We start from the raw sequence: 20,436 nt of genomic DNA on the forward strand, positions 1-20,436 counted from the left end.
AGAATAATATGTCCGATGAACTGAGTCCTAACTACATATCAGAATAAAAAAATATTTCAGAATAATAAAAAAATATTTCTGAATAACGATCGATTTGCATAATTTTAAGTACCAACCACCCCATCAAAACAAATAATCTGATTGATTTACATGATTTTGAGTACCATTTACCCCGTCAAAATTAACAATCTGACTGATTTGCACGATTTTGAGTACCATTTACCCTATCAAAGTAAACAATCTGATTGATTTGCAATATTTTGAGTACCATTTACCTTGTCAATTTCTGAATAAATAAAATATTTCAGAATAAAATAATTATTTCAGAATAAAATATTTCACATTATAATAATTATTTAGATTATTTGCAAAACTGATTGATTTACACGATTTTACCCATCAAAATCAACAATCTGATTGATTTACACGATTTTGAGTTGCATTTACCCCATCAGAATCAACAAAGTGATTCATTTGCACAATTTTGAGTACCATTTACCCCATCAAAATTAACAAACTGACTGATTTGCATGATTTTGAGTACCATCCACCCCATCAGAATTAACAAACCGATCGATTTGTATAATTTTGAGTACCAAACCACCCCACCAATTTCTAAATAAATAAAATATTTCTGAATAAATAAAATATTTCAGAATAATAATAAAATATTTCTGATCACAATAAAAATCTACGATTTTGCATAGAGATTCACAATTAATTCCTCTCCCCCCCCCCGCAGGTCAATTAAGCGTCGGAGGTGGTCTGTGAACTTAAAATTTATTCGTGTTAACATATTATTATAAACAGGATTAGTTGGTTCTTGCACGATTAAACTTCGAGGGGGGACTTGTGGTGAGAACGTGTATAAAATGTATCCTTGTTGAGCCTGATTTGACTTTCCAAGATCTATTTGATAGCTGCCATCGATCACATCACAAACGAGATTAACCGCGATTGTTGATGTTATATTAACGATTCCTGGTGAAATATGTCTGCTGCCGCCATATGGATCGTTATCATGTTTGAGAACAACCGGAGGTGGAGCTATTGTTTTCCATGCATCGATGATTTTAGGAAAATTTGTATCAATAATTTTTTTCAGTTCATCTTTATTAAATATTTGTACTGAAAATGTAAAATCTTTCCCTTCATATTCCTTTTCCGTTATTCTATAATAATTGAGAAATGGTCTTATAGGGCGGGGAAGAGAAATAGCACGAGCTGCAAACTCTACTTCTGCATGATCACGTACTTCCTTAATGAAAGTTTCATTAACATAATTATGCTCTGATTCCAACTGATTTAGATGTTTCATTGACTCACTGATTTGTTGTTTTATATCATCGTTATAATGTTGCGATAACGATAAAAACAAATTTTGTATATTGTCGATTGATTATTTGACCTCAGAATTAATAGGGCCGGAATACATTTCATAAACCTCCAAATATCTTATTTCACCACTAAAAGTATAAACTTTATATGCACCGGTTCCATTCCATGGATATAAATTTCGGTATTTAGGTGTTGTTATAAATTTCTTTTCATCTGTAATGAAATCATCCCGACGTGGTTCTGGTGGTCCATGATATTCTGGCGCAATATCAGGCCAACCTAAAATAGATCTAATTGACGATTGATAAATATCAATGGCATAATCAGGAGAATGTATCTCAACCGTAGAAGATAGCGTCGGCTCATGAACGTTAAATGATATTTTTGCTTCTTTTCCGGTTATTGATTTTATTCTACGCGCAAATTCATCGTTGTGTTCAAACTCATAACTGCTAGTGGGTATTCCAACAACAACCTAGTCAGGTGTTCCATCCGGTTTGTTCTTATTAGCAAATACAAGCGAATTATTTGCTGGTTATCCATTAAACGATTTTGATCTTATGTTTGGCCAACTGAATATTCTCGTAATTCTACCAGTGCGATTTCTTTTGCTGGAATCGCAGTTGGAAAACTGACGTTAAATTCAGGATTAGTGGAACTTACTGAGATCATCGTGGTTTTCAGCGGAGTTGTGTTTGTCACGATCCGCTGGAGTAGCTCTACTGATGTCATTATTTAATATATTTGTGCCTTTAACACTAGCACAGTTGTATATTTTAGTCATTTCTGAAAACTCGAAATCGGAGATGATTCCATCATTAAGGCTCTTTGATAACAAAGACGATAACTTTGAGTATGCTACCGTCGCCGTGTGCAACTTTATCATGTAATCATGCAATTTTTTATTCATGCACGTGCATATTTTTTTTGCAATGATATTGAGTACACCTGCAATTGTTGTTGTTGCTGAAATACAGATTGTTACGGTTACTGGCGCCATCATTATTATCGTTGATAATAATACGCCGGTGGACACAACAATAGCGGATACTAAATAAACGATTGCGTCGACGATAACTAGTCGTCGTCGATATTTCTTTACTTTTATTGTATATTGTTCGACTCGATCTTTTAAGTTTGTTTGCCATTCACGTACTTGATTGAACCTAAATTTTTGAACGTCCATTATATTTTACACAGTAACCAATTGAGGTGTTTCAGCTACAAATTCTAGACACCACCAGTAAGATGCTGCGGTTAATTTCTTATCAGCTGCTTCCAGAATAAATATTTCTTCAGTTCCCTTGTTTAATATGATAGACACTACTCCAGAAAATTTATCAGTTGAATAACGCCAAGGATACGTTGTAAATATCTCGAATTTTTCAGCACTGAACACAGACAGCCTGTACACACCAGTGACTGTTGCTGTATGCTTGATAGTTTTATTTTGCTGTGACCATGTTGCGAATCCAAATGACACCGTGTATACGATGTTGGTAATATGCCCGGGAGTTACTCCGGCTGGAATTTTAATCAGACTAATTTTGTTAACGATATTAGGAATTCCATTTACGACATCTTCGAGTGTTTTTTTTGTGTCTATGTTAGTTTTGATTTCGGAAAGTTTTATGTCAACGGTGAGCGGAGTGCCGAAGAAATCATCTATGGCTTCATTGATTTTTTGAAAATTTCTTCGAAATCTTCCAAAAGCGCCTACGTGCACATTATATTCGGCCCGCAACGTGGATAATTTACCATCTACGGTGCTGTAGCCGACGTCATACTCGGCCCGCAACGTGGATAATTTACCGTCAATGGTGCTGTGGCCGACGTCCACATATTTTTTCGTCGCGGCATCTTCGTCGTATGTTGGATCTCTTAACACTGTTATCTTGTTTCCGTCCATGCTGAGTTCACATGTTATTATGTCACCGGTATTTTTTAAGCGATTAGCAACATTTTTTGCAATTTCATCTCTGATGGTTGTAAACGATATACTTGAGTCTGTGATTCTACCTCCGTCAGTAAACACGGGAATGTTATCCGTGACCGCACCGAATACTCGTCGAACTATATCATTCCATTTGATATCGCTAGATTTTAACTTACCATATCGATCCTGAAAAATAACAACCTCATCTGGGTCAACTCCAGCCAGGTTCATATTAACAGCAAGTTCATCTTTAGTCGCGTACTTCGACAAATCAATGTCGGATTTTTTTTTCTTGATAGGAGTAGATCTTCCGTAAATATCAACCATTATATAAGATCTAAGATCTGTTTAAAACGAAGCGATTACTTGTATAATCATGCACGACTTTATGAGGTGCCGCGGAGGACTCTGATATAGCGTCGAGTACATTAATTACTTCACTGCTGCATATTGGCGGATCCGTCATTGTTTGTGTTGGTAGCGTTGAATACCAAACCGCTGATTGGAGTGGCGCGACATACTTGATAAACTCACGAGGTGGAGCTAACCCGTACGAATCGAAATAAACGACTCCACGTGGATCAATTGCGTATGATACCCAATGAGTACCGGGTCCTGAATTATCATCGAGATTAATGATACCCGTTTCAATATTGTTTGGTCGGTCCGACAATTGATCTCGCATAAAAACACCTCTGAAGTTTTTTATTTTTAGTTGTTTAGCAGCATCAAGTAAATCAAAATTTTATGCTGTAATAATTAACGAAGTGTTCCTGGAAGCCTCAGACCTCTTCCCCAACGAGATCGCGGTAATCTTAATCCGATCCCTCATGTTTTTAATCCTCGCCCTGTTGCTTTCTTTAATGCCATTTCATCAGCGGTTCCAACAGTACCTAATGCGGCTGCTTTTGTTACGGCAGTTGCAGCTGCGGAAATTAATGCTGCAATAGCCGCGAGAAGTGGAAAAAAATACCACCTGTTTTCATTGAGTCTTTAACCGCACCCGCAGAGAGATTAAGTTTGACGCCTGCTTTTGATTGTTTAGCGCCGTTGAAATGTTTAAGTTAACGTTCTGATAATGATAATTTATTTTGACCACCCGTGATCTGATCTCGCTCTAGTGATATTTTCATTCCGCAGTTTTTTTTGTGCTGAATTTGATTGAAGGTTTTTAATCTGACCAGGAGTCAGACTGACACTAACGTGATGATATGGCATTTTACGATAATACTCGTGTTTTTAAATAATATGATTAAAGATTTTCCACTGGTGCATCAATAACTCTCATTCGTCCACCAACACCATCAAGCAACATTGATTTATCGCTAAATATAACAGCAACTGCTCTGTAATCTGTGGCAGCAGGAGGTTGTGTTACCCGAGCTCGAAAGTGAATATCAACGACAGATTGTCTAGATAAATCAAGATGTTTCAACGAAAAGTAATAAATGGGATATAATGTTGTAAAATCTAGTTGTGATATTTGCAGACCAGTATCTATATTTTGATCACGTCCCATAAATGACATCAAACGATGATATGCACGCACTACGTGATTTTGATCAAAATTTAACAATACATCTTCAGCTGCTTCTTGATGTCCATTTATCCGCAAGGAAACCTCATTAACTCCAAGTTTGTCAAATATCATGTGACTACGTGTTTGTGAATTCGTTCGCGCAATATCCTGAAAAGCAACAAATATATGTCGTGGTGCAGAAACACCCTGCTGTGAAACTATATGCCATGTAAGTAAACCATTAACAGAAGTTTGAACAGCATCTGTGGTCACTGTCAACCATGATAACAATGATTTACCGCCCGAGTCCATAAAAGAGAGTAATTTTTGTTCCTCAGCAATTGATGGAGTCATTACTGGCATCCACAATGAAAGTTTTTTCAGTATTACTTTATCAGCATCACCAAGAGGTCTCCAGAGTGCATCATTATCATCACTTTTTCTTACAAGCACAGCTGTGTGTCTAGCCCCGAAGATAATTTTTCTAACATTTCTGCAAAATCCAAAAATATGAAATAATGGAATCGCACATGAAAATCTTCTGCGATCGCCTTTTAACATTGATCGTCGTGATGAAAATCCTAAGTTGAACTCTGAATTAGCATCATGAACAACTAACCACACATCAGCATCAGCGTTATTGGTAAAATTTCTGGGTCGTCTTATATTATGCGGTCTGCTGTCTGGGTGATCAGAAGTGTCCTTGGCAAACATCATTGTCGGACCGGTTGATCTTGTATAATCATCTGAATATCTTGCTAGACCTATTATCGCTGTGGCAACATCAACGTCTTTTTGAATCGATTCAATATTTCTTCCATCGATCATGTATGTGGCACTGTCAAACAACGCCATAATACCGTTGTTGACAAAACCGATTCTAACATCACCTCCGTACTCAGTATCATCTGCTTTTATAATTTCACCTTCTACGTCAATAAATGCCTCAGCGGGTAAGAAATATCTACTTGTATCATGAACCTATAATTCGATTCTCCCCCGCTGATTTGGTTTTTTTGCGTCATAGGAATAAATTTGATAATCACGTACTGATTCATCTTTGAGAACTGGCGCGTCTATATCAAACCCCGGATCGGATATACGCTTGAACATTTTATTATAATTACCCATTTTTTCAAATGGTGATCTAAATTATTGTCGTCTGACACGAAGATCACTTCCTGCTATTAAATTTGCAGTTATATTTCTTTCTGCTTCTTCGGATAATTCCGCTAGTTTTTTATTTGCGGCTTGATTTATTATTTTACCGACATTTGCGGGCATAACTTCAGTGCTGGCCAGTTTCACTGGTTAATGCGGTTTTTTTCGTACTAATCGAGATACTCTGTCCTTGACTGTCAAGAACCATTTACTAGCAAGATTACCAATAGTGCCAGGAATTTTATCACGAACAGCCTCAATAGCCTTCACAGATAATTGTTTTACAATCGGTATTGCTTTTGGAGCCATCCTTCTAAATAGACCTTGAACAACATCACCAAGTCCATCTCCTTAAATTGTTTTATAATTTGGAAGTCGTGAATTTACTACTCTGACCATGATCGGTCCACGTTGAGTAGTGTGTACAATCATCTTATTTTATTTACCATTTTATCTAATCATGGTGACTAATCATCAACGAGTTCATCGATAAGTTCTCGGTAAACGCTGATATCCATAAAACCACCTTCGAATAATCGTTGACAAATATCAGCTGCTTCATTAATTATTTCTGGTGAGTTATTTCCGGCACGTTTTCCTCCTATGAGAACTTCTAACCGTGACACGTCATTGAGGATATTATCAGGACAAACAAAATTATTTCCCAGACCACTCCCCGTTGCTCCTTTATCCTCACTTGTTTCCGTCCTTTTCTCAAAGAGTCTTAAGGGTGATCTTTCCACCCTTGCTTTTTTAAGTAGTTCTTCAGACCTTTTAAACTGTGACATCAACTTTTGCTGTGGTGATTGTTGTTGTTATTTGTGGTTGCGGTGGAAGAAGTTGATATGAAGGTTCCGGCTGTTGTTCTATTTGTTCCAGCCTCTCTCTATCAAGTCTTTTTATTTCTTTAACAAGTGTATCGTATCTATGATCATTAATTTTTACTCGTTTTATGTCGTAATATATACGATATACCCATTTAATAAAATTTTCATCGTTTGTTTTTTCATAACCGAGTTTTAAAATATCAGATTTATTAAGTATACCAGATAGTATTTTTTCGGGTAAATCATCTTCTTCAGTATTTCTAATATCTTCGATAAACTCCTGTCTAAATTTTACAATCAATTCAACATTGACTCTTCCTGTTTTAGGTTTATGTGCAAATTCTTTTCTCACGTCGGTGACTTCAGTACGAATTTTTCCAATACCCTCAAGTATTTCTTCGTCGACGGGTGGAGGTTGAGCTACAGCTATATCAGTTGGAAGTTTTCGTAAAATCTTTTTTGTTTTCTTAGTTCTCGTTATTTTTTCCGTTTGCTCAGCGGTTTGTTTTAATACTTAAAGAATACCCTTCTTCTTTTTCTTTTTCTTCTCCTCGTCCTCATCCTCGTAATCCTCATCATCCTTAAAGTCTCCCCATACAGCTTTTCCAGTAATTTTTGTAACCGGTTTAAATAACTGGTCTGTGCCTTCTGTAAATTCAACTTGGGCTTCTTGACGTTCTTGCAATTTTTGTCTAACAGAATCATGAACAGGATGTTTTGATTGCTTTTAGTCTCTCTCGAGCTAATCTAGCAGTGTGAGATTCCTTAGCTGATGGCATTATTAATATGATATTTTTTAATTAATAGCAGCAGAGGGGGCGGGACCTCTGATGGGTAAACAAAAATTTCGACAAAAATAAAGTAATCCAATTAGAGAAACTCTCGGTCAGGTTAAACGCTTTGGTTTAGCGTCAGTGACCTTATTTTTTTTTTTATTTCGGAGGAGCTTTTATTTTAAGCAAATGACGTTTCAGACAAGTGGTCTGTTCGCCCCCTCTGTTGCTGCAGTGTTTGATTTGGAACAGTAGACTAAAGAATATGCAAAGAAATTTCATTTTGACTCGGAATTGAATCACATATTTACATCTTAAATATGCAATGGTTGTAAAAACTGCTGTCAGTTTGGAGTCTGGTTTATATCTTCACTCTTCTGTGAATAGAGGTGAGCTTTTTTACTTCTGTAAGTTAACATTTAAACCAAGCTTGTATATAGGGTGGATTCCATGCTACAGATATACCGCTTCGTCAACCCTTACTCCACACAAGCAATACACGTAGTTTTACTTGTTGTTGGTATTGTTTTTGTATTGTGGTTTTAGCCATTTTTCATGTTATGATATGTTGTATATGACATAAGGAAGCCCTCTGGGAGGTAAATTAGGTACATTGAAATAAACGGGACCATTTTTTCCCATTAGCATTTCGCGAGTCGATTCAAAAAATGCGGCCAAAAATGTTCATTGCAAACAAAAAAATTCCAGAAGGCGGGTTTAAAAAAAGTGTTCCCATGACTGCAGCCAATCAGTAAAGAGAATACTGCACAATAATTTCATGGGTTATTTGGACCAGTCAGAATCACATAAAGTGATATTTTAACGCCGGGTAATATAAAAAAAAATATGAAACTGCGCATGCTGTAGGAAAACTATACATACTGTGTGATGAATATTTGATAGGTGGTGTGCATCTAAACATGTTGATAAAGATTATGATGGTCTTAGACAACTCATATTAGTTGAGTTTAAGAATAACGTCATAGTGGGAAGTGCACAGAACAAAACCCTAACATGAAAGACAGCCAAGGTAATACTGCGGCCTACTTCTGTGATACAGACTATACTAACACTAAAGCAGCACAGAGTTTTTCATCCAATGCAAACACAAATAAGCGTGCAACACGCATGAAACACCTAACATAAATAAAAGCCAAGTTAAATGAATAGCGGGTGGCATTATGGTGTCAGAATCCTTACACAATTCTATCAAGAGGCCTACAAGAACTACCCAGTCCAGCAGCTAGTGGAAGCAGCTAACTACATTTTTACTCACACAACTACCATTTCCCCGAAATTACTTGAGAGGAAAAAGGACTGCGGAGAAATGTAAAGGAGCAGAAGGAAAACGGGGAACTTTTGCTTAAAAAGCTCTTCTAAGGGCTACCAATATTGCCTCTTATCCAGGAGCCATTTTGGCTTGGTATCCCGTTTCGATAAAACTAGTATGTACACTAACTTGATCCTTCAATCCACATCTTCAAAATTCAAACCTTTTATGACCTAACAGTGACCAAACCTTTTATATGTCGCTCAGGCATATTAGTTATTAAAAATTTGTATGGCATCTACAACGTACACTATGTACTAGAATTTTTACGATTGTTAGGACGTAGGAAAATTTTACAACTTGTTTTGATTTGACCCAAATGCACAGGTGGCTAACACATTATTGCCATTTTTTTTATTGTCTGTTAGTACAACTAGCCCAATTTACACCCGCCTAATGCTAGGCGACCCAATGTGACGTCATCGTTGCGACCAATCGCAACGGGCGTTACATACTGCTTGGGTCGACCACTATTACTGTCAATAACCGAAATGAAATCAACTGTCTGTTAACATGTGTGTGTTGGTCCCATTCCCACTCGTGAAAGCCCTTCATTCAGGTCGTTAGAGACATATAGTCCTACTTCCTGAAGGCTAAATTAGCAGTGCTCCTTGAGCACATAAACGCCTGGGGGATGTGGCACTAATTCCTTCCCCGAGGAACATTTAGCCTCCCGCTATGCTGGAATAAACCCGTCGCACATGCCCTGTTGGGCGCACACGACGTAAATCCAAGTAATCAATCAATTAATCAATAGTGACGTCAAAACTTACTGTGATGAGCTTGATATCGACACTACAGTAACGGCTGTTCGTAAAGCTGATGACTTCGTTAAATCACAAAATTTAATTTGTCAATAAACCTTCCTCTCAACGTGTTTCATTCTTGTGTATCTGCTTAGGATCTTTCGTTAATACCAGTGTGTATTTATCTATTTGCTTTTGGTCTCAACCTATTCTGACAGACAAAATGAGTGCTTATTTTCGATCACAATACATAGTCTATAGATAAAATAGCTCCAATAAGCTAATGTTTCTTATTATATAAATGCGAACCGACAATTTATTTTTTTAAAAACTCCCTGACACGCAACTAAAGTGATATGTTTTTAAACATGGCTGACAAAAAATACTATCTAGGTTGTTTGCTTGTTTTTGTGATTTTTTTTTAGAATGTGGGAGAGCCTATTATGATACAGAATGCTTTCAAATTTTTGTTTCATTTTTAAAAAAATACATAATGAGAAGTTTAAGTAACTATGGTGTGGACCTTGTGGCAAAAGCAACTGACAGGTTATTAAACTGACCAACGTAGATTTAATTTTCAAAGTGAAGTGCAAAAATACATTTCAAGCTTTATGTTTAGATCAAATGTACCTGCAGGAAGGCAGAATTGCTTGGTTTAAACATAAAACAAATGTTACGTAGCTGTAAAAACAGAGAAAAACATGTTTTGTTTTTTCTTTAACATTTTATGTAGCCATGAAAATCTACCACATGATAAATTAATTCTTGTTAAAACATTGAAAAGATCTTGTTCCATTTTTAGTATTTAGAAACCTTGTAAGATAATATAGCAGTGAATTAAATTAGTTGAACGAGTCCTGGGACTCAAACTTAGATCGTTTTCTTAGCGACGATACTGCATAGCGACATAAAACTGTTTTCGTTTAAGTATTCGTCAAAACACGTGAGTAGCCTCCCTTTGACCAGTAAACTTGTACAACCAAAACTAAGTAGTTGTTTTGCTTGTAAACATATATCTATGCATGTGTATTTTAGGAAATGACGAGTTGTGTGTGAGGTGCATAATTTGGAAAATGTAAGATCTTATTTTTTAGAGTATCATGAGAGGTAAGTTTTAAAGAAGATTTTGCCTAGAACATCGGTAAATTGCGTTCGATCTTGTGATCATAGAATAGTCTAGTCCTACCTGTAAGACCCGACGCTGATATTTATGTTGTGGGCGTCAGGCATAGCACCTCAACAAAATCAAAATGTGCTATGCCTTACATGTAGGACTAAGAATAGTCCTACATGTAAAACATCGACGCTGTCTAACATTGTTGGACTAGACCACAGGGGCTCGTATCGTTGATTACAACTGACCTGTCATACATGTACTATATAATAACTACGTAGTTATTATATAGTACATGTATGACGGGTTACTTGTAAGTAACTATACGAGTCATGTGGACTATAGATCATAGAAATGATACGCAGTAGAGCTGTATCGAGTGCTTCAAAATAGTATGTTGCCTTTGATGGATAAAGAGAAATCCGCTGACTAGTCAAGTTCTCTGACAGATGAAATAACTTAAGACTGTTTATTTTACGAAGGCAATTTAGTAATTAAATATTTTTTAAAAGCAGCTCATTCACCTTTTAGTTTTTTGGGTTTTTTTTTTTGAGAATTAATAAAATGAATATATATATATACGAAACAGAATGGAATATATATATATATATATATATATATATATATATATATATATATATATATATATATATATATATATACCAAACAGAATGGAAAGTGCTTTCCCCCGGATTCTACATGACAATGCTTGATTTGCAGAAAAAATAAAACTTGTATACTAAAAATAGAAAATTAGGGTCCTGTACAAGTTATGATTTAGTTCTGTGCAACATTACATGTCAGTATTATACCTCTATATTCTCTTAATTTTGTGGACCTCATAAGATGAAATATGCTTTAATAATCTTTGTTTAAAGCACCATATTGTTGCACGGAACTATTGTGCATGGATGAACAGGGTGATATCTAATGTCTGATATTATAAACAGTATGGAGGTTTTACTGTATGTAATAAAAAAAATTGCCAACCTATTCCAACAAAGTGATTAGATTGACTAGAAGTTATTTGATCATAGCACCAGAAAGGAACTAATTACTTCTTAATGTGCCCTTCTTGTGTGTTTTGAGAATAATTGTAAACAGTTGTTCAAATATAGTTATTTCTTTAGATATGTTACTATGGCAATGCTTGGTGTAATCAGTTTTCATGCTTTGTGACTTATGTAAAATATGGAGTTCATTTCATTTATAAGTATATTCAGGCAAGCTTGCTTTTTTGGTCAAAACATCGATAAATCTAAATTATAATAACTGAAGTCAGAATATTAAGAATATATTTAAAATGGGATATTTTGAGATGCATACATTTCTGTCTTTCAAAAAACAATTGGCAGTAAGAAGGGGGCAAACTTTCCCCTGAAAAAAATGTTAGTAGTGATGTTGATTCAGAGACAGTAACGCATTTTTCTATCTATTTTGGAAAAAAATATCACAGATACAGGAAATACATACAATTATTTTTTGTCTTCAGAAAAGCGTCATTTTCAGAGGAGATAATATCTGATGGCAGCTCATTGCTCTTTATTCACCTGTAAAGAAGGGGCCATAACTTCTATGCATGCCCATGTTGAAGTTAGAGCTTTCAACCTAACCGAACATGAGAGAAAAGATCTTAAGGCAGCATGGTCTGAGGAAGGAAATGCAGTTTTTCATTATCAGTGTTGGAAATATTTGTCATCTGCAGCCAAGAGAAAGAACCCTGATATGAAGCTCTCAGACTTGGAGGTGCAGTTAGTTCAGGAAGCTGTAAAAACTGCAGAATATCATGATGAAGAAGAGAAGGTCAAAGATGAAGCCAAGAGAATTGCCCAAATGATCAAATCAGCTGACTATTTTATTGGTTTCACTGGGGCTGGAATATCAACAGCAGCTGGTATTGGAGATTTTCGTGGAATAGATGGGAAATGGACTGACAGAGACAAAAAGAAAGAATATGGTAAAAGAAAATTTAAAAAAGGTGTTGCATTCAATATATACAAAAGATGATATTAATATATTATCCTGTAATAAAACGCATTTTATAAGCTTAATAACCTGGGTTGATTCCCAGGGTAGAACAAACTTGGACACGATTTTATTCATGTTGCCATGACCATTATCCTCCATATACTGTTTTAGATATAGGTATGTTTATAAAGATTTTAACTACATATCATGAATTTGATTTTGAAATGCTGCAATCATTTTTGGTAATTTATTTCATTTCTAAACTGATAAGAGGAATTTTTGTAGGAGTGTTTTAGGTTTTTGTGTGCACCATTTTGTTGTTGTAGGGTTTAACGCCATTTTTCAGCACAAGATAGGCTATACATGGCAGTCAGTATTAATGGTGGAGGAAGAACCCGGGAAAACCCGGGAAAGAACCACCGACCCACAAGAAGCTACCGGCAAGCTTTCTCACATATCCACACTGGCCCAACCCGAGACTTGGACCTATGCAGACAAAGGTGAGATGGCAGTGATCCGTAACGGTGAGCGCTTTAGACCACTCAGCCACTCGGGGCCCCGCACCATTTTGTCTTACCGTGTATAAATGATTATATTTGGAGGAAAACTATTTCATATTCTGTTATGGATTGACTCTTAGGTCAGTGTGCATAGTCCTCAGAAATGGAAGGCATTACATGGTCATAATATAACGTTATAGAAACCTGAGTGTGACAGGTTTGGTGTAAAGTATATTTGAAAATAATTTTCCCATTGACTTTTGTCAGTTCAAGAGGCATTTTGATAAGTGAAAATCTGAAACTGGGGCTGTATTTTTAAATTTCTGTTGCAGGTGAAAAAGGAGTCAAGAAGAGTGCAAAGAAATCATACAGCTCCTATCGCCCAACCTACACTCATGAGGCACTTGTGAAACTGATGGAGATGGGTCACATGAAACATTTGATCAGTCAAAACACAGATGGTCTTCATAGACTCTCAGGCATTCCCCACTCAAAACTCTCAGAGCTTCATGGCAACAGTTTCATAGAAAAATGTGAGAAATGTGGGGCACGGTATGAACGGCCATTTTCCTACAGAAGTGTCACAGGAAATTCATCAGTTCCACCCAAATGCTGCCAAAGATGTAAAATTAACCATCGCACAGGAAGGATATGTGAGAAAAAGGTTTGATATAATTATGCCCAGCTTTATTCTATGGAGATGGTTTATAGTGTTATCTGTGCCTGTCTGTTGCAGACAGACATCAATGTATTTTATTAGTCTGTACAACATAGTTACCAATATCCATCCATTACAGATATTGATGTCTCAATTATTGTTTGTTTATGCTATTGCACTGGACATTTTATATCAGTGCACCGGTAATTACGTTTTTACTTTGCATTGAAATTATAAATGCCTAGCTCATTAAAAAGTAACCCAATATGACAACACAGGAAACAACAATATGGTTGGATTTAATGCTTGCAGTTAGGCTACTGAATGTATTTACATATTGGTGCCAACGCATGTACATTGTAGGTTTGATTAAACGCTTAATTAAGCACATCCCTTGGAGTCGAATCATGAGCACCAATGCGCTCAACTTTAATGATATCTCCAAAATACAATAATAAAGTTTCAGAAATAATGCATTCGAAAATTATGCTAATACTCTAATACTGTAAAAGCGGAGTTGTAGTTTGTTTTGATGTAAGCGGCCTTACACCATACCTGTCAACTTTCACGCCGGAAGGGAGAAAAACTCCAATTTTTGGGATCGCTCTATGCCTATCTCCAGATTTCATAATAGATTTTTGCAGAAAACTCCCAATTATTACATTATGTCTTCGATTTTCATTTCTTCTATACAAGAAAAGTCCTACATCTTCTGTTGTACCACCTGTGAATTGTTGTGACGAAATAATTACTTTACTAGAAAGATTTCACTTCTTCACTAAATAGGATGTTAAGTGTAAACATTATTCACAAAATTAATGATTTTTTTACCTCTACAACAATACAAAAAATAAAAATATAAACCAGAAGAAAAAGCTCACAAGAATAAAATCGCCCATAGTTAATTTCAATCCAAAGAATGATCACTACGAATGCTGTAACTCCATATACTATAGCGCCATTCCCACGAAAGAAACTTACATGAGTGAACACTTTTTATACCATATATACCAATGTTAATTACCATCACTAAATTAAAAGAAGGAATGAAAATATATACCAAGAAGCAATTGTGTCCTCAAAAAACTAATTCAGAATATGTTTTATTGTAAACAATATTGAATGCTTTATGAGTCTACAATAAGGGAATACGGTCGGATATACGAGGGGAAAATAGTTGCCACATGTACGGTACCATGAGGCTGCCTATTTAGGTACCTTTAATTCAACAAAAGTGGGAATCCTTTATTTGCCAATCAATTGCTGGTACTTGCATAACACACAGTAGTGTAGAACATGGTTTCTTTAAATTATGACGGAAGGCCAGTTGTTTTCGCAAATTAGTTACATTGATAAGGATTAGCTTTTAATTAGTCATGCTGGCTTTCTTGCTTGTTTATTTAAGACTAATCTTTTGTTATTGTGCAGCTGACCACAGCTGACCAGAATATGAAAATAGGGCATGTCCTGAGGGAAAATAGGGCATGTCACGGGAAGAAACGGCTAGTCTTTTTGCAAATTTCATGTATATTGGACCAGGAAGATTGATCATTATTTAGTGACAACAAGGCTTTAAAAATGCCACGATAAACCTCCCGATTATAGGTCCCAATCTGTTTTTTTCTTCAGCCTCCTTGCTTGGCTTTTGAAAAGTTCATATGTATGCCTTACACTCTGTTTTACAAAACTACGGTAATCGTGCCAATATTATGGAATAAAAGGCAATAACACATCAATGTACTGGTATAGTTGCCGGTCAAAATTCCCTCTTTGCACAAGTCAGTTTCAGGGTTTTAATGATTAACTGGCCTGTACTGCAGTCACAAAACAAAAGTCAAATTAGCTGACTATCAACATAGGAACCACTGAAGCATCAAGCTTTCCATTGTGTGGAAATTTATGATGTTTGTTCAGCTAAAACACAAACTAAAATTGATTAATGTTGATCCTAGTTGATCTATATGAGAATTTTAGCCTTTAATATTACCACTCTTCATAAACATGTAAATTATGCTGGTTATGTGCCTTGTACAATCAAATGTGTGTACCTTTTAAAAAATATTACCTCAAGTTGATGGATCACTTATATCATTGAAAATGAGTAACTCGTGAGTGCGTGATTCAACATAAATGAAATAGCTATTAAGGACTGCTGAAATGTTATCTGGAAGAATGCAATTAGGTTGAAACAATGAATAAAACAAAAACTGAATATAATATGTTTGGGAATGAATAAGGATTTAAGTGACGCTTTGACTGTGCAAGGACTGTACAATATAGTTCAGCCTAGTCTCCTGGGTAAACTCAACTGGCCTGCGAATTATGTAGTCTGTATTTACCTTTAATTTTTTTGTGTTGGAAAAATCAGAAAAAAATGCACATGCAAAATAATAACAAAATCAATCATTGTACTTTATAAAAGTTGTCAGGTCACCAAAGTTTTTGCATGCCTATCCTAATAATAAATTACAAATCTGTCTAATGTTACAGGATTGTAAAGGATACCTGATGAATACCATCATCAACTTTGGTGATTACTTGGAGGATGAAGTGTTGTCAGCAGCGACACAAAATGCAAAGAAGGCAGACCTGGTTCTGTGTCTTGGGTCCACACTTCGAGTCACTCCAGCCAGTGATCTTGTACAGATGGGAAAGAAACCAATCAGACTTATTCTGTGTAACAGGTAAGCCATATACTGAAAGTGCAGTAGTTGTAACAGTAAGTTATTTGTGTTAAATTTTGGTTTGATTCCCAGTGCACATACAGATGGTTATGACTATGCAAAAGTCATGACACTGGTGCAAAATTGCAAGTGTCATATAAGTTGCCAGTGAATACTGAACACGTGTCATGCAAGTTGTCAGTGAAATGATTGAATATTGACAAGTGTTATGTAAGTTGCCAGTGAAATGATTGAACACTGACATGTATCATGTAAGCTGCCAGTGACATGATTGAATATTGACAAGTGTCAGGTAAGTTGCCAGTGAAGTGATTGGGTATTGACAAGTGTTATTAAGTTGCCAGTGATATATATATATATATATATATATATATATATATATATATATATATATATATATATATATCATGTGGGTTGGCTTGAGAAATGCCCTCTCTCCATGGCTGTCAATAGAGTAGCTTGAGAAATCCCCAACAGTCCTTGGCTTGTAATAGAGTTGCTAGAAATGTCCTCCATTCCTTGGCTTGTAATAATACTCTAGCCAGCACAGCAACACAATTTTTTAACAATAATAATAGCATGTTTTTTATATTTTATTTTTCTATTTTTATCAGGTTTAGCAGCATTAAAATAGATCATTCTCCAAAGAGACTTCAGTTGTGTCTGTTAGAACGATTGGTTAATACAGGTATATTGATAAATGTTAGACATATATATATATATATATATATATATATATATATATATATATATATATATATATATATATATATATATATATATATATAATGTGGGTTTTTCTTAAATATTAGACATGAAAGGATATATATATATATATATATATATATATATATATATATATATTTTGTGGGTTTTTCTTACAGACAGCCAACACCATATGATGCATTGTGTTATGAGAAAGAAAAGGATCAGTTGGCCCCAAATGGGGTCCGTATCTTCGGAGATTGTGATAGGTTGATGAAAGTGGTCATGCTCAACATGTTGGGATTAGAAAAACTTGTGGAGTGGGAGCAGGGCAGAGAGGAGAGGATGAAATTGTATGATGAAAGAAGGAAGTAGGAAATGTTACACAGAATGTTGAATATACAAGATGACAGCTCGACCCTGATTTCTATCAAAAGAATCCGACACCAAATTCTTTAAGCTTATTTGAGTGAAGAATTTAACTGTGGACTTGGAATCACAGAATTTGTTAATATTCAGCTAGTACTGTAATATGTGGATAATAAGAGTATATGTTTATTATTTTAAATTAGTGGAAATTGTATTTGCTTTTTATTTATATGTGCGTACCAATAATTAAATGTATTCCAATGAATTATTTATAATGTAATATTTACACAGATCCGTCCTGTACTTTTCATGATTTAAGAAAGAAATAGCAGAAATAAAATGGCAGAATGAAAACAAAGTAAACAAAAAGTTACTTTTATCACTTAATTAGGAGTGGATATCCATCAAGTGAACATCAAGGTGTGGATATCCATCAAGTGAACAAATTTTTCATCCCAGACTTGGTTTTATTTATATACCTAAGTATGCATTTCGTTTTGCTATAAAAAAAATGGAGGACCATTTTTATGTACTAATATTTTTCTGCCTACATTATTTTTTTAATATATGATTATTATCTCTAATTTACATTATTTGAGCCGGATATATCTGAAGATTAAAGTGTTTGTACTGTTGGATAGACATACCCATAAATGAATGTATTTGCACTGTTGGATAGACATACCCATAGATGAATGTATTTGCACTGTTGGATAGACATGCCCATAGATGAATGTATTTGCACTGTTGGATAGACATAATCTAAAGATGGATGTGTTTGCACTGTTGGATAGACATATCTATAGATGAATGTGTTTGTACTGTTGGATAGACATACCCATAGATGGATGTGTTTGTACTGTTGGATAGACATACCTATAGATGAATGTATTTGTACTGTTAGACAGACATACCCATAGATTAATGTGTTTGTACTGTTGGATAGACATACCCATGGATTAATGTGTTTGTACTGTTAGATAGACATACCCATAGATTAATGTGTTTGTACTGTTGGATAGATATACTCATAGATGAATGTATTTGCACTGTTGGATAGACATATCTATAGATGAATGTGTTTGTACTGTTGGATAGACATACCCATAGATGAATGTATTTGCACTGTTGGATAGACATAACTACAGATGAATGTATTTGCACTGTTGGATAGACATATCTATAGATGGATGTGTTTGCACTGTTGGATAGACATATCTCAAGATAAATGTGGTTGTACTGTTGGATAGACATACCCATAGATTAATCTGCTTCTACTGTTGGATAGACATACCCATGGATTAATGTGTTTCTACTGTTCGATAGACATACCCATAGATTAATGTGTTTGTACTGTTGGATAGACATATCTATAGATGGATGTGTTTGTACTGTTGGATAGACATACCCATAGATTAATGTGTTTGTACTGTTGGATAGACATACCCATAGATTAATGTGTTTGTACTGTTGGATAGACATACCCATAGATTAATGTGTTTGTACTGTTGGATAGATATACTCAGATGAATGTATTTGCACTGTTGGATAGACATATCTATAGATGAATGTGTTTGTACTGTTGGATAGACATGCCCATAGATTAATGTGTTTGTACTGTTGGATAGACATATCTATAGATGAATGTATTTGCACTGTTGGATAGACATATCTATAGATGGATGTGTTTGCACTGTTGGATAGACATATCTCAAGATAAATGTGTTTGCACTGTTGGATAGACATATCTATAGATTAATGTGGTTGTACTGTTGGATAGACATACCCATAGATTAATGTGGTTGTACTGTTTGATAGACATACCCATGGATTAATGTGTTTGCACTATTGGATAAACATACCCATAGATTAATGTGGTTGTACTGTTGGATAGACATACCCATGGATTAATGTTTTTGTACTGTTGGATAAACATACCCATGGATAAATGTTTGTACTGTTGAATAGACATACCCATGGATTAATGTTTTTGTACTGTTAGACAGACATACCTAGAGATTAATGTGTTTCTACTGTTGGATAGACATACCCATAGATAAATGTGTTTGTACTGTTGGATAGACAAACCCATGGATTAATGTGTTTGCACTATTGGATAAACATACCCATTGATTAATGTGGTTGTACTGTTGGATAGACATATCTATAGATTAATGTGTTTCAGCTGTTGGATAGACATACCTATAGATGAATGTATTTGTACTGTTGGATAGACATACCCATAGATTAATGTGTTTGTACTGTTGGATAGACATACCCATAGATTAATGTGTTTGTACTGTTGGATAGACATACCCATAGATTAATGTGTTTGTACTGTTGGATAGACATACCCATAGATTAATGTGTTTGTACTGTTGGATAGACATATCTACAGATGAATGTGGTTGTACTGTTGGATAGACATGCTCATGGATTAATGGTCTATATGAATGTAATACACAATATACAGTGGAACCCCGCTATAACGCGCCCCGCCATAACGCGAATTCGGATATAACGCGGTCGTAGCATGGCTCCCGAAATTTCGTATATTCATTCACACATGAAAAAAAAAAAATTTGGAGAAAAGTAAAAAAAACAAAAGAAATTAACTTCATTTTGGGCATGAGATTAGTTGTGACTTTTAAAATAATATGATCGTGGCATGGTTCCTGAAATTTAAATTCATTTACGTGTATTTTTATCGGACTGTGAAAATATTTGTTTAACGTACGAGAAATAGTGTGTAAAACGTTTATTATAATTTGGTGGAAGAATTCGCGTATGACTTTTAATAATAAACGA

The 20,436-nt window shown here is 35.2% G+C and overlaps 1 protein-coding gene across 2 annotated transcripts; it reads left to right on the forward strand.

The window, feature by feature from the left end:
- Positions 1–10,601: 10,601 nt before the first annotated feature.
- On the forward strand, positions 10,602–20,106 carry LOC149802669 (NAD-dependent protein deacetylase Sirt6-like). 2 transcript variants are annotated; one of them, XM_089952039.1, is made up of 5 exons: positions 10,602–10,737; positions 12,237–12,701; positions 13,545–13,876; positions 16,361–16,554; positions 17,439–20,106. In XM_089952039.1, the coding sequence occupies exons 2-5, from the start codon at positions 12,269–12,271 to the stop codon at positions 17,632–17,634; spliced, it is 1,155 nt and encodes a 384-aa protein (XP_089808165.1). In that variant the 5' UTR covers positions 10,602–10,737; positions 12,237–12,268; the 3' UTR covers positions 17,635–20,106. The 2 variants fall into 2 exon arrangements, with proteins under 2 accessions (XP_089808165.1, XP_089808166.1); XM_089952040.1 differs by having other exon boundaries at positions 10,607–10,705.
- Positions 20,107–20,436: the final 330 nt, after the last annotated feature.

Source organism: Sinohyriopsis cumingii, chromosome 3 (assembly GCF_028554795.1).
Source record: "Sinohyriopsis cumingii isolate HCF-2022 chromosome 3, ASM2855479v2, whole genome shotgun sequence".
NCBI lineage: Eukaryota > Metazoa > Mollusca > Bivalvia > Unionida > Unionidae > Sinohyriopsis > Sinohyriopsis cumingii.

Coding starts and splice junctions, on each gene's coding strand:
- LOC149802669 (XM_089952039.1), top strand. CDS start 12,269: ATGGCAGCTCATTGCTCTTTATTCACCTGTAAAGAAGGGGCCATAACT. Junction 13,877..16,360: donor GAAGGATATGTGAGAAAAAG/GTTTGATATAAT, acceptor CTAATGTTACAG/GATTGTAAAGGATACCTGAT. Junction 16,555..17,438: donor AGACTTATTCTGTGTAACAG/GTAAGCCATATA, acceptor TTTTTCTTACAG/ACAGCCAACACCATATGATG.